The sequence below is a fragment of the Corvus cornix genome, chromosome 6 (genome assembly GCF_000738735.6).
Source record: "Corvus cornix cornix isolate S_Up_H32 chromosome 6, ASM73873v5, whole genome shotgun sequence".
Taxonomy (NCBI): Eukaryota; Metazoa; Chordata; class Aves; order Passeriformes; family Corvidae; genus Corvus; species Corvus cornix.
The window spans coordinates 35,528,530-35,543,682 of NC_046336.1; the positions used below are offsets into that span (position 1 = coordinate 35,528,530).

Consider the following 15,153-nt stretch of genomic DNA (forward strand, 5'->3'; position numbering starts at 1 on the left):
GTGAGAGCGATGGCGGCACGAGAGCGACCAGGCCTCACCGTGTGTGTGTGTGTCTCTCACCACAGAGTTTATTATATATACACGCGCTATACATTCATGGGGCACACGGCAGCGGCGGGGCCTGCCCGCGCCCCCTGCCCTGAGGAGGCTCCACGGGCTGGGCCCAGGCTGCTCCCTGGGGACACAGCCAGCGGGTGCTGTGGTGATGTCAACAAAACACCGCTGGGTCCCACAGGGAAGGCGGCCGAGCCCGCGCTCAGCACATAGAAGGCACTTGGGTGATGCAGCTCCTGGGGCTACTTCAGCCAACTCCAGTCGAAGCTCTGCAAAGAGTAGCAAAAGAACAAGTGAGTGCAGGGTCTGGCTACTGGACGTGTGTCTCATTTGATGAAAAATCAGTAATTGCCCTTAGAAAGGATGCTCCCAGGAGTTAACACAATGCAGCACAGCACAGGAGCCAGACTCAGTGAGCCCTGTGAGTCCATTCTAGTTTGGGAGATCGTGGGATTTTCCAAACTGGCGGCCAAAGGATGACTGTCTCCTCTTTCCTCTGAGGAAAGGCTGAGAGAACTGGGATTGCTCAGCCTGGGGAAGAGAAGCTTCAGGATGACCTCACTGTGGCCTTCCAGGGCCTGAAGGGGGCCGACAGGAAAAATGGAAAGAGGCTATTTCTGAGGGCCTGGAGTGCCAGGACAAGGGGGAATGGCTTCCCACTGCCAGAGGGCAGGGATAGATGAGATACTGGGAAGACACGTATATCCATGCACACTGGCACAGGCTGCCCAGAGAAGCTGTGGCTGCCCCATCCCTGGAAGTGTCCAAGGCCAGACTGGATGGGGCTTGGAGCAGCCTGGTACCTTTTCCTGTTCAAGGAGTTCTCCACGTCCCCAGAGCACCCTTAGGTGGTTCTTGAAAGCCAGGTCCTGGCAGATGCACCACCACTTACCATCATGCTGTTCTGCTCCTGCCTCACCTCCTGCAGAATGCTGCTGAAGAGCTCGAGGTAATTCACATTCTCCCGTATCACGTCAGCAAAATTTTCCCTGCAGGAACAAAAAACCCCTAAGATGATGGATTCCAAGCACCAAAAGTACCACTGCCAGCAAAAAGCTCTGCACTGGGGGAAAACACAACAAAACCAAAACCCAAGCAACCCAAAAAAGTGATTTGTAGTGGTAGGTGACACAAAATCCTGCCTGGACGTGGCAGGACAAAGGAGAATGGCTTCACACCGACAGAACATACTGGAAGTAAAATTGCTAATTAAGCAGAGAGAAAAACCCCCTCAGCTCCTGATAGCCCAGTGTGGACTGAAGGAGAGGGGCCTTAATAACCAGACCCAAGCCCAAGGAAGAGCAACATGATATGCAATAAATGGAGGGCACATGCTTCAGCAGTGCATGCAGTACGTGGAACTGGCTCAGAAATAGAGAGCAGAGGTTCCTCAATCAAGAGTTCAACCAAATCCCGGATTTTCCAAAGCATTAGTAACACACAAACTCCTGCAACTTGTCTGGGGAGAATAAAGGCCCTCAGATACTGAAGCAGGCATGCTGAGCTCCCTGCAGTGGCTCCCTCCCCAGCAGCTCGTACCCATCTTCAGGAGCTGCCAGCGAGGACAGAGGGTGAGGAGCTGTGTTCCCTGAGGAGCTCTGCGGGAGCCACGTGGCTGCTGGAGTTGAGGCTGTCCCTTCCAGGCTGGAGCTGACCAGTGACCGAGAGGAGCTCTGAGTCTGGAAGAAGGAAATTCAGAAGCATTTAGGCTGAAACGTTATGTAGGCAAGATTTGGGATTACACAGGAGCACTGCTGGTAACACAGACAGACGTGGGAATCAGGAGATGGCCTCAGGCACTGTCATTAATGCAAAAGGAGCAGAGCACTCTCTAGAACACTTTAAGCTAACCAGGAAAGCACCTACTTAGCTTCTGCTTTCACCATCTCAGACTGCCCTTCTCTGCAGGGAAAAAAAAAAAAAAATCAGCCATGGTGTGGCAGTAACTCCTTTTTGCTGAGTTTACTTTGATGTCTCCCGGCTCCTGCACTGGAAGGAAGTGCAAACAAACAGCCCAACAGCTACTCACACAAGCAATTTTCAGCAGATGCCAGATCTCCCTTTGTCTCTTTCCCTGCATCTGCATCACTGAGTTGTCAGCTTCCTTGATGTTGTTTAGAGCCACTTCAATCTCGGGGAGCAAGTCAATGATCTTCTGCTTGCAGCCCAAGAGCTTGCTAGGATAAAAACCAAACACAAAGTCACTTCCCAGTTTGTGTGGCAACACATTCTGGCAAAACCAAAAGCCCCACCTTGGGATTCAAGATACTTGAAAAATTAATGTACAAATCAGTGGGGTATCTTCTCAGCTTTTACACTACTACTGTTTTTCCTGAAGATTTGAATCCCAACCTCCAACTGGCAGAATTTGCCTCGTTTTAAAGTGAACTCTTGGATGCTAACAGTCACGTTTTTAACAATTAAGTGGAAATTCGACACAGAGGAGCAGAATTAATGCTATGAGAAACATGGATGGAGCTTTTTGGGCTCTGACCCCCCTGGTTTTCCCTCTCCTTTCCTACTACAAAGCTACAAATGCTGCAAGTTGGATTTGTTTGGGTTTTTTGTCTGCATACAGTACCTGAGGTGGCCAAAGAGCTCCTTGAGGACTCGGTCCTGGCTCTGTACTGTCTGCACAATGATCTTCACCATGTCTGTGCTGTCACTGTAGGCATGATCTGCAAGGGCCAGCAACCACCACGTTAGTAAATCCTAACAGTAATTTCTGGGTTTCAGTTCAGAAAAATCAATCACGGGGTACAAGTGTGAAACAGTCTTTAAATCATCTCCTTCCATACCTGGAGGTCTTGTTTTTAATTGCTTGTACAAGTCTATGGCTCTCTGTTCCCTTTAAAAAGAAGAATATGATTCAGACAGGTGTGACCAGGCAGGTGACTCAGGAAAAGAAGCATTGCAATGGAGGGATGCCTTTCTGAACCCACAGACACTGGATCTTCTCCTACAGCTGGTACACAAGCACAACCTTTTGCACACAGGGATGTTCTTTCTGTGATGGAATCCCACACTTTCCTAAAAGCTGTCTCTCTTTTTCTCCAATTATGCGTTTTCTTCTTAGAAAACCACAAGTGGAGCTTATTTTCAGTTTCAAATCTTCAAATGGCTCAGCTGTGTTTTCCTTCCCCTGTATCCTTAATTATCCAGTTTCATTTTTGAAACTGTGACTGCCCAACTGCCTGAGAAGTTCTTGTTCCTGTTCTGCATTTTTTGCCTGAATTTTAGTGATGTTCCGTAAATGGAAAGAGACAGCTGCATCCCAAGCAAGACGACTGAGCTTCTCTTCTTCCCATTAAATAAACGTTACTTCTTTCAAATATTTCAGAAGCAACCAAACTGAAAACTTCCAGCCTTGAACAAAATCCTCCCTGTTCTAAATCCCACTCTGTCAGAAACAAGGAGCAGTTTCCCAGCTCTGACCCTGGTCTGCAGTGGTGGAATTGCTTAAAAATAATGTTTAAGGAGCAGGTTCGTGATTAGTTTGAGCTGCTGCTGCAGGAGGTGGCTTCTCCTTTTCACCACTTCATCCTCTGTGCACCAGTTCTGCTGCAATTACACAGGATGAAAAGCAACTTAGCAAAGAGGGAGAGGGGAGAACAAGCCAGGAACAGGCACATTTCCTCCCTGAAGAGGCAGAGGTGTTCTGAAGAGCTCTTATTAACGTATTTAATGGCTGTTCAATCCCTCTCTGTTAGAATCACCACTTGTGCTCTCAGCAGCAGCCCAGTAACTGCTCCCTATGTCTCCTCAAGATCAGAAATACCATTTGGCTCTTTCATATTTTAATACTTCCCCAAAAAAATCAACTTTCCAAATATTCAAGTACCCAAGAGTTATTTACCCTTGATTTGAAAATACTGAAGGTATTTAACAGGGTTTTACAATGATCACGTGGTTTTCTCACTCAACACTAAGAAAGTCACTCCTCTCCAACACAAAAGGAAATCCCCAGTTGAGATCAAGATATATCTTAGTCCTGCACTCTGGAGAGATGAGGTTTCATAGTTCGGTGACAGAGAAGTGTCCCACAAGTGGTGGGATCTTCCCTTCCATGAGCAAAACGATCTCAAATCAACTGTCCACTACTCTGTACTTGTGGTTTGCATTTCAAAATCGCCAAGGGAACCAGCAACAGAGGAGAAAAAACCCCCTCAGACACTGAAACACACAGAATCCAATTACGTGCAGTAAAAAGGAGAAGCACAGGACTCACAAGCTCTCCATGACCTCTCCCTGGCGCCTTGCATACGGACTCTTCTGCAGCTCCACGATTTCGGTGTGCAGAGCCATGATCTGCTCATCCAGGTAGCCAATATCTTCAGCCTGAGGTGGAATGTGGGCACAGATCAGACCGAAGGAGAGCAATCAAGGAGATAAAGACCCCCAGAACACTTGTTTGGATAATGGGCTGACTGCATGTCAGTGTAGGAGACAAAAAAGCTCTTTGACACGACGGCTGCTACAACAATTGAAGTTTTTGTTCTCAGTGCATCACCTACACCCAAACCTCTGGCCACCACACTGGCTGAGGCAAATCAGTTTCTTCATAAATCATCTCTCCCTGTCTCTGGGCTGCCTGCTAGACAGACTGAGATATCCCTGTGTATAGAGTGAAACATTTTCCATTCCTGACAAAGGGACAGGGCAGGTGGAATAACAGAACATAATTCTGCTGGGTCTGCCAAGTAAATACTGGTTGAGGTTCCTGGTTGACTGGAAACAGCCTGGGACAGTCTTGAATTATTCTGCTAGAATCAGCCACCTTTTTATCTATTCCTTAGATAGTAAAAAAGAGATGACTCTTGCTTAAAACTAATTTGTGTATTTGCTTGCAGAATGCCAGTGATTTATGTCTGTACTCTGCAACGAAGGCCTGCAATTTTGAAATCACTGCATAGCAAGGGATTGGTTTTCAGCTTCAGCAATGGGAATTTCTGCATGCAGCAAATCCAGCCAGGAAGACTCCTGCTCCATCACAACACCATTTCTTTTGGGCAACAAGTAACATGTCTATTAATTCTGCTTTCCTTTTCAGAGAACTGAGTCCGGTGACTTTTGTGTTGTTTTTGCCCAAATCCAGTCACAACCCTTGGTGACAGGAGACTCTTTGTTTTTTAATGCACCTGCAGTGATATTCCTGGTCCCACAGCAGGCAGGATTTGAAACATTGAAGAGACACAGGAGTGGCACAGACGACACATTAAGGTCCTGCCACAATCTCCTTCACACAGAGATAATGAAGCTTCTTTAACGTCCCCTACCTGTGCACACTGAGAGGCTTTCTCTTCCATTTCCTTCCAGGCTTTGAGCATCTTTTCTGAAGCTTAAGAGGAGAGAGTTGTTAATTTAAAAAAAGACATTAAGACACAAAAATAAAGCAAGACCTGGACTTTACCTATATTGGTGTAATTTGAACACAAAGAACATGATGCTCAATCTCCCGGCAGGAGTCATGACCAAGAGATCACAGAGAAAGTAAAGCTGCAACTGTGATTAACCTTAACTCACACACAAACCCTTCGGTAGGATTTCACTGCTTGCAATCACCGGCCTAAAATGAGTCTGAGTCTTCAAACTCCTCCACTAAGCTCAACAACTGCCACTTTTGATTGAACACAGACTGTCCAAACCCAGTTCTCAGTGTCTTTCCATTTTCCATCATCATCCTTCAGCCCAGTCATCATTTTTGACTCAAGCTGCATTTTTCAGCCATATAAATTCAAACTATGTGTAAATCTTGCTATTCTTTCCCAAACACTATTTGTTTCTGTGACATGAAGCTGTGGCTGGTGCTTTTCCAGCCTATCTCTCATCCTGACAAATGGTACCTCCTGATAACAAGCACAACAGCTTTTTAGCTCTGTCAGTAAATGCAGCAGCTCTGCCCTCCACTTGGTGTCCAGTCACAACTCCAAATGAATCAGACTCTGAATGAATAAATAGCAAATATTTACATCATCAGTACTATTAATGCTCCTGTTTTCTGTTCTCAGTGGAGGATAGCTGACCACCTGTCTCACTGTCACTGAAGGTCTCCAAAAATATCCTGTATTTTATCCTACTGCCTTTGCTCCTGACAAACTCTCCTCCTGCATCTCCCCTAGCTAAAATACCCCCAATAAAGATGCTGAGCTCCTTTACAGGATCACAGGAGACACCCAGACAAGTGTTCCCCAATACCTACATATGCCATAAGCCATCTGGTCACTGTATCTCTCCAGGTCGAGGCGAATGCTCTGGTGGAAGAATTCCAGCTTTGCTTTCAGCTGCTGGGATGCTGACACCATGTTGTTCTTCATTTTGATCAGGTTGGCATTATACCGAAGGAGGCTGAGCCTAACAGATGGAACAAGGACAGCACACATTAGCTGAAAAGCCTACTTCCTCAAAAAGAGGAAATTCTGTTACTCTTAGCGTGACTGAGCACTGGCACAAGCTGCCCAGAGAGGTTGTGGAGTCTCCACCCTTGGAGGTATTTGAAAGCTGTCTGGATGTGGTCCTTTTGGAGCATGGATTGGGCTGAAGGACCTCCACAGGTCCCCATTGACCTCAGCCATGCTGTGAGACTCTGAGTATGTTCAAGTTTTTTCAATTATTATCAATGTCAGGCATTACCCAGCACAGTTTTTTGGGGAGTAAGCTCCCAGCCCAAATATGTTTTATAACATAAAGGCACAGAACAGCAGAGGGCTGTAAAGCTTTGGGGAACCACAACTCCCGAGGTGCACAGTTCCAGGCAAATAGACCCTGTGCTGGCACAGCACTGATCCCTCTGAAGGAGTGCCAACTCACATGGCAGCTCTCTGTCCCTGGAAAAGCCTGCTGTAGTCCTCCTTCAGCCCAATGACGTAGTGAACCGCTTCTGCCCACACCTTGCGCAGCTGAGGGATCGGCAGCTGGATTTTGCTGTCCTGGACTGGACACAAGAGAAACAGAGTGAAGCGACAGCTCTGGAAAAGGACAACATTCCTAATTCCTGCTTCAGGGGCCTAGGAAGCAGGTAAGTTCTGCTCAATTTCTAGGTGATGCTGCTGAAGCTTGTATGAGCTTTTCATGTCACACCTCCCCAGGTATGTGACAACCTGTGACTGAGCAGCTAAAACCCTGTGGGGGTTTTTGGCCCAAAAACTCTAAAGCCCAAGGCAGCAAAGCAAATTCAACTGCTCTGTTTAATCCATTGATACTGGTCACTGTCCTGATGTGTTTCATCTGAAAATGTCTTCAAACCTTTTGTAGGTTTCCTCTCAGATTTCCTGGTGTAGATGTCTAAGGGGAAAAGATGCAGGACTCCTGTGTGTTCCCCTGCAGTGATGGGAACTGTCAGTACACTGGGGTAGCAATAAACACGTCGTAAAAAAGCCTTTCCTCCAAGAGATTCAGCACAATGGTGCCACGCAATGAGATTCACCAGAATAAAACAGCCCAGAACACAGAAAAACCTGAGTGACACTAAAAGATGAGGAAAACCAGTGGAGACAGGCCGAAGAAAATTAAGTTACTGAACAGTAACTGCACATCACAAGGGATTTGCCTTACATGCAGTATCCCAGCAGACATCTCCTGTCCCCTGACACTAGTTTTCTTTCATAGAGGTACACAGGGTGACTCATACAGATACAGATTTACGATAAATAAACCTTCAGAGAGGTCTGCTAGGTCCTGCAATGACTCATGTCATCTCAGGAGACAAGCAGGGGAAGCAGCAAGCAGAGAAGCAGCTTCCATACAGAGCCTAAAAGCACAAACTGGTGATGCCAGGGCTCTGTCATCAGGACAAGGTGTTAGGCTGCTTCAGGTTCTTAAATAGTTCTCTCTGAATCAGACAGTGCTCTTCAAGACAACACACATGGTTTTATAAAGCAGATTTCTTTTCATTTTGCATGAGGAACAGCATTTCTCCAGCACACTCACCAATGTAGTTGACACAGTCAGACAGACTCCGAGAAGCAAAGGGGCCATCGTAGACAGTTTTGCTTTTATCAAATAAATAGACCATGTAGCTGTCCCAGCCTCTCTGGGGAGAAAGGAGAAGAGAATATAAACAAGAGAAATCCCAAACAGCTCCTACTAACCCAGCACATCAGGAACTAATTATTGTGGGGACTCTCTTACCAAGTGCCTTAAAAAACTTATTTTGATAGATCCCACAGAAAGGCAAGACCCTTTGCTAGCAATTATTTAAATATTTAGGCGGAGTACAACTACAGAAATCTGCTTATATTACCCAATAAAAAGCCTCAAGAGTTACACTCACAGAGCAAACTGCCTCCTGTGGGAGAAGATTCAGGCAATTTTTCTTCCGTAAGCTTTTAAAGTCTCTGAGAAGGTGAAAGACACGAACAGAATCGTTCTTACCACACCATCAATAACACACTGGGAAGCAGGTTTCCGAGGGTCCAGGCAAATCCCTGTTTCCAACAGCAGCTCCTGATTTCCAGTGCTTATTCCAGTCTCAAACTCAATGCGATTCTGAAGGGAATGAAGGCTTTCCTCGGGATGCAAAAGGAAGGACACGATCTTGGCAGAGGTCATGTTTAGGATGTGTACTATCTGTAAAAGGAGGACAAGTAGATTACAAATCCTTGGATAACAAAGACAAAGGCACACAAGCCTGGGAGGGAGCACAGAGCAGAATGAGAGCATAATTTGGTTTTAATAACCACAATAATCAATTTAGGAGTAAAGCCCCACATAAAAAACGCTCATACCTGGGCCTGTAACTTTTAACGTCACAGAAAATGACAATCTGACACATTAAGAGCCTTCACAAGTCCTGCTGCAGCTTAATTACATCAAAAGAATGGAGACAAAAATTGTCCTCCTGTTTCTACACAGGCTTGCCTTGGCTAGTCTGACTTCCACAAAGCTCCAGTAATTATTTGAAGAGGAAAAATCAGGTGAATGTCACCTCTGTTCTACTACAGGCACTACTACTGTAGTGCATGAATACACCTGGAGGCCACAGCATCACCAGTGAAGTTCGGGAAAACGGTTATCAGCAAATATTAAACCCTTCTTTGATCCTGGTGAGCCTTTCCAAGATAACAAACAGTACTACAGGGTCATCCTTCAACTCCAAACGTAAAGCTAGAGATTAATGTTGCAGGAGAAGTTTTATGTTCCAATACGTACTGGACAGGCTGTATATGCACTCACTTCCTGATACCAAGAGAAAAAATTGCTCATGGTCCTGAAAGCTGGATGATGCCAGGATTACAGCTTTGCTCCACTGAACACACTCTCTGTCTCTTCTGGGATGCTTTCAGAAGGCCTTTAAACCCAGAAACAGCCCCCCACTCACCTTCAGATTCAGTATGTGATCCATTATTAGGAAACACCTTGGACGACTGGTCTCAGGATCTGAACCTCCACCCCTCTGCTGTGGATCCCAGTTCAGCATCAGCTGCAACCAGTTTTCCATGGGTTCTACAATCAAACTAAAGCAGAAGGGTGTAAGAAAGGGGAGGCAGATACTCCCTTCACCAGACTGAAGCAGCCCAGTTCCCTGGGCCTCTCCTTGTGTGCTCTGTTGAACAGGCTCTGTCTTTGCGGCCAACGGGCACCGGAGAGCCCAAAGTATCCAAAAAAGAGCCAGTGGCTACAGGCTATCCCTGAACAGCAAACAGCAGTGTGCCAGGAGCTTGAAATACTCCTGAGGAGAAAGAAGGAGGAGCTCTCAGTGCTTGGCAAAAGGGAGGAAGAGTCCTCAGTTTAGAAGACCAAAACTGTCCCCTGTGATGAGGGCAGACATACCCACAGAGGCTGTGAGGCTGCGGCAGGTGGGTGCTGAAGCTAACCTCCCCACTCATCTCTTCAGAGGCAAAGATGTGCTTTGGATCCTTCTTCTTGATTTTTTCATGCCTGGAAAATAAAAGCTTTCATGTATATACTGAGGAGTGTTACTTTTGTAAGGGAGCAACTGAAGACAGCAAAGAAGTGCCCCTGTCCAGCAGCTTTAGAAAACAAACTCGTCTTTCAGGACAAATATGCCATTTTCAATCCGCCCAGAACATCTCCACATAGAGGAGGGGAGCCCTTCCAATTAACTCTGCCTCTGGAAAGACTTACCTCTTCTCTTGTTCTAACAGAAACCCAAGTTTCCTATTTTTTCTGTTCCAGAACCACCCTTTTAAAAACCAAGCAGAAACCTCCATATGCAGGTTAAAGTCTTTCAGCATAATTTTTAAGTACTTCCAAGCACCTCTTGCAGCATAAGTGTCTTACCAGGCAAATGGCTGTAGATTATGTAAGAAAGGTCTAAATCCTGCAATGCATTCAAACACCATTGTGCCAAAGCTCCAGTAATCAACAGTAACCGAGTAGGATTTATTCTCAAAGAGTTCTGGAGCCTAAAAAGGATCATAAAAAGACACTTTGACAGTGGTATTCCCTTGCATTTCTGCAGAGACAAAGCCACCAGGTGTGGCTCTCTGAGAGGGGACACCCTTGGGACAGGTCCCCAGGATCTCCTTTTTTGGAGGTTTCAGCCCTTGGCCATGCCAAGCCACAGCTGCCCTGCCCCAGTGCTGGTGACACGAAAAAAAGTCTTACCAAATATTGCAAAGTTCCAACAAATGAAGTGCATAAACTTCCTTGATCCAGATCCTTTGCATATCCCAGGTCTATTATTTTGTGAACAATCTGCAGACAGTTTAAACAGTTCATCAGAAGAGCAAATGCTGAGGCAAAAACCACCAAACAACCCAAAATCTGCTCAGTGACAGCCCCAGAATCCTCTCAAGAGGACAGCCAGAATGGAAATTCTGGACAAAGTCCATGGCAAAGCTTCACCAACAGTGTTAAAGCTTTTAGTAAATTCTCAGTTGAGTTTTCAGTCCAGTTCAATGTGACAGCTTCCAGAAATGACAGTGGAAACACACTGACCACCTGATTTACCTTCCCACCTTCATCCTGAAGAACAATATTTTCAGGCTTTAGATCTCTGTGTATAATTCTGTTCTTGTGCAAATACTGGATACCAGACCCTGAAAGACACGTGTTTAACAGAAAATAAAGTTCCCATCAATTAAAATACATCTGATAAAATACATCTCATTCCCAGCCTTCCATGATTTACCACCACTCACTTCTACATTTAAAATCTTCCAAACTTCTGTTTCTTCTCCACTGCACTTTCACATCTTTGCAAAGACATGCCAAAGACACTTAATTTATTAGGGAAAAAAAAACATTCTGGAAGGGGAACAAGGATAAAGCAAGCAGAGTTTCTCTTTATTTCAGGAATTCAGCTGGAAGCCCTCTGAGCACTGAAAGGACTGAAGTCAAGGCCAGTACTCTAAAATACTTTCTCATGCCAAAACTAGCTCTTCCTACAAGCAATGATGGGTTACCTGTAAGATAATTAAGAAAACAAGGAGCTCTCTTGGAAAACCTCCTTCCTAGAGAAACCCAGGCATTGCCCTGTATCAGACAGCTCTTCCTTCCCATGGTGTCCAAAAATCCAGGTACTTCCCAACAGGCCTGATTTTTTTAACAGCCTGTTCGTTTCAGTTCCCTTTCCATGGTTAGCTGAGAAAGGGAAAATGCCACTACACATTAAAAAACCCAACCCCCCCCCCCCCCCCCAAAAAAAAAAACAGATAGAAAGCAAGCATTAACTACATACCAATGTCACTAAGCAGAGAAAGGATTTGACTTTCCTTCAGCCCACAGCAGTTTTCTGGTTTGTTTAGCAGCTACAAAAAACGCAAAAGATGTTCAGACCCACACTGCAACAGGTAACAGCAAACCCCAACATTTTCCATGCCCTGCTGACACAGCCCAGCAAACAGCACAGCTCAAGGATCACTCCAGCGGAATGGGGCAGTTAACTTTGTGCAATAAAATCACGGCCAAGAAGAAAACAACTCAAAACAAAATGAAAATTCAGAAAACAAAGGGGTAGGAGACACAGGCAGGGCCACAGGGCTGAAGGTGAGCGAGGCTCCCCCTCATCACTGTCTTAATGACCTGGCAATGAAAGCAGCTTCAGCAATTTCTGACTTTTACTGCACTCAAGGCTTTCAGAGATGACTGAGGTGCCTCAGCCCTCATGGTGGATCCACGAGGAGAAATTAATAATGAAGCAAAACAAAAATTATGCCAAACGAGAGAAAGATTTAAAGAATACAATCAGAAATAAAAAAGAATATGCTTTTTTTTCCCTTAGGGAGCAAAGCAGTGCAGGGCATCAAATGGAATGAAGCATGTTACTTCCTAAGTTGTTTCAACATCTATGCAACACCTAAATGTTCATCAGAAATGATCAAACACTGCATTGCAAGTAGAGCTAATTTCTCAGCCATTTCACTCCAATTTACCTTCAGGGAGTCTCCAAACTTTTACTGCAATAATACAAGAGCCAGATGTCTCTGATGCCTGTGTCTGCAACCTCCAAGTGCTCTTTCATACATGCCTCCTTTTACTGCCACTTAAGCCTTAAAACTGTCTCTTGAACTGTTTTAAACAACTTGAAACCATACAATGAGACAGGGTTACTGCATTCACCAACTGCTCACGTTCCCTGGGGCTGTTCAAACACCAGTAACAAAAACTACACAAAAATGAGTTTCCTGATCACGTAGATGAGGTGATTTCTACACAAATCCTGACAGGGATGTGCTGCTTCGCCCCTACACAGGTTGCTGCTTCCTGACTCCAGCTGTAATGGAAAGGGAGCATATCAGGTCACCAAGCTGCTGCCTGGGGAACTACTGAAAGGCTCCTTTATTTTTGGGTGTTGCCAGTGTGCAGAATGGCAGCTCCCAGTTCAGCAGGAACACGGAATCCCTGGAATCCCCAGCCCAGCACTGGTAGGCTCATCCCCTGTGCTGAGAGCAACGTAACACTGGATACATGTGAATCCAAGCCAGTCAGACTCTGCACAGATGGAGACACAGCAGTAAAGCCAAACATGCTGGGTGTCAGCAGCTGCACTAACGCTAAGGCAGCTCCACGAAACGGCACACTCTGCCTGGATAAAAGAGTATCTGCCCTTGGATTGCCCTCTAGCTTCACAAACACAAGCCTCATTTCCCACACGTGTTTTTTTCCCACTCTACATTTACGTCCTCACTCACACCTGTACCCAGAAAGAGAAGCACCATGGAGCAGCCCTGGTTACAGGAGCAGCACTAGCATGCCTTGGTTGGGTTATTGGTGTTTGGTTTTTATTGAAAGCAAAGCAGGCGTTACCTTCCGGAGGTCACCCCCCGAGCAGTACTCCATGGCCAGGAGGGGAACGTTGTTAACAAGGAAGTTCATCTCCTTGGGAACTTCGCAGGCTCTCACGACGTTGGGATGGTTCAGCCTAAGCACACAGAGAGCTGGATGAAAACTCTGACTCCTCTCTTGGGAGAATGAGACAACAGATTGCAATGCAATCATTGTTTATGTTCCAGGCACAGCTTGTTCCCCAACTGTATCCTTACTCACTCTTCAACCAGATACCTACCAGTATCCAAATGCATCAAATCCATACCTTGGGAATACACAAACCAGTGATGAGATGAAATGATGTCTCAAAGCCAAGGTACAGGACTTTGATGACGGGGACACAGGCTCAAGTTCTTGCACAGTCCTGGCAAAGTCATTATGTGTGGGTGGGTGCTGCTGTGTGTGGGAACAGATTCCCCCTGGCCCAAGGGTTTCACAGGAATCCCTCAACCCCTGTGTAACTGCACCAGGCAGCTGAAAGCCACATGCAGAGGGAAAAATTAACTTCTGCAGCTGAATTCAAACAGCTGCTTCCTGACTGTCGCTAATATATGCTACTCATGGGAATAAATGACACATCCAGAAGGAAAAGAAGGCAAATTATTTCTGTCTACACCTTCCAAAGCCTCTGGAAGCCAATGCAAGAGCAGCTTGTGACTCAGTGCTTGTTTTCAGCAACCAAATCAGAGATCACCAAGCCTTGACTTACAAATTCAGGTTCCCTACAAGTGGTTTCCCTCCATGCCATGGCAGACAGTGAGCAGGAGAGGGTAACAAAGCAACAGCAGGAGCTCAGAAAAGCCCTGAACAGCAGGGTCACTGCAGGCCTTGGGGAGGACAACTCAGAGCATCCCTGCTCCCACCAGTGGGACAGAGGATTTCCTGCTCCAGGATCTCTCTCTCTCTCTCGGGAGCAGTTCTGTGAGACCTCAACACCCAGAGGCACCCCCCACGTCCATGAGACCAAAGCTGTCCAGTCCTGGTTCACCTGCTGGAGAGGGAGGGTGGGCAGCACAGAGTATGGACTTTGTCACAAGGAAGCAGAAGGAGAATTTATTCTTTACATTTGGCAGCGTGACAGTAAAAAAGCAATTCCAGGAGCCCCTGGTTGCTAAATCAACAACAAACATACCGCAGGGTATGGGAACACACAACACCAAAACTCAGCCCATGGGGTGGTGTGAGTTTGGAGGAGTTTCAGATGTGAACAGCCCAGGCAGCACAGGAGGGCAGGGGGCTGGGGGGTCGCCGGCTTCCAAGCCAAGGCATGGGACATCTTGGGATGAGACATAACTCAGCACAGGCTTGCCAGGTGACAAGAGGTCCAAGGGGCTGACCCCCGGCTGCCCCCACTCCCAAGCTGGTCAAGCAGCCGAGGCACCAGCTGTCCCCACAACACGGCCCCGTCTCCCCAGCCGGTTCAGGGGCTGACCCCCGGCTGCCCCCTCTCCCTGTCTGTCCGGTGCCGCCGTGCCGTGCCGGGCCGAGCCGAGCCGGCCCGCCCGCACTCACTTCTTCATGATGTCGATCTCATGACACCAGCGGTCCTTGTTCTTGACGCTGAGCTCCACCCGGCACGACTTGATAGCCACGCGGTCGCCCGAGTCCTGCGGGACACAGCGCCGTCAGCCGCCCCGGCCCGGCCGTGCCCTCCCCGCCGCCCGGCCCGGCCCCACCTGGTGCTGGTACAGGCACACGTTGCCGAAGCCGCCGGTGCCCAGGCGGTCGCGCATCTCCCAGGGCCCGCAGGCGCCGGCCGGGTGCCCGCGCAGCGCCGCCCCGGCGGGGGCCCGCTCGCCGGCGGCGGGCGCGGGGGGCCGCCCCGCTCCATGGCTCAGCCGCTCGCTCCGGCACTCCGCCTTTATTGCC

At 47.2% G+C, this 15,153-nt stretch overlaps 1 protein-coding gene across 2 annotated transcripts; it reads right to left on the reverse strand.

Annotated features, from left to right (window-relative positions):
• Positions 1 to 44: 44 nt before the first annotated feature.
• Positions 45 to 15,140, reverse strand: CHUK (component of inhibitor of nuclear factor kappa B kinase complex). Of its 2 annotated transcripts, XM_039553988.1 has the most exons (21): positions 14,961 to 15,140; positions 14,797 to 14,891; positions 13,264 to 13,378; positions 11,696 to 11,765; positions 10,966 to 11,054; positions 10,621 to 10,710; positions 10,294 to 10,418; positions 9,823 to 9,930; positions 9,371 to 9,506; positions 8,425 to 8,619; positions 7,981 to 8,083; positions 6,862 to 6,985; positions 6,254 to 6,405; positions 5,331 to 5,392; positions 4,283 to 4,392; positions 2,853 to 2,902; positions 2,636 to 2,732; positions 2,084 to 2,231; positions 1,594 to 1,733; positions 947 to 1,043; positions 45 to 323 (listed from the first exon to the last, which is right to left on the reverse strand). In XM_039553988.1, the coding sequence occupies exons 1-21, from the start codon at positions 15,015 to 15,017 to the stop codon at positions 297 to 299; spliced, it is 2,190 nt and encodes a 729-aa protein (XP_039409922.1). In that variant the 5' UTR covers positions 15,018 to 15,140; the 3' UTR covers positions 45 to 296. The 2 variants fall into 2 exon arrangements, with proteins under 2 accessions (XP_039409922.1, XP_039409923.1); XM_039553989.1 differs by lacking the exon at positions 14,961 to 15,140 and having other exon boundaries at positions 13,264 to 13,418; positions 14,797 to 14,952.
• Between the last annotated feature and the right edge of the window lie 13 nt (positions 15,141 to 15,153).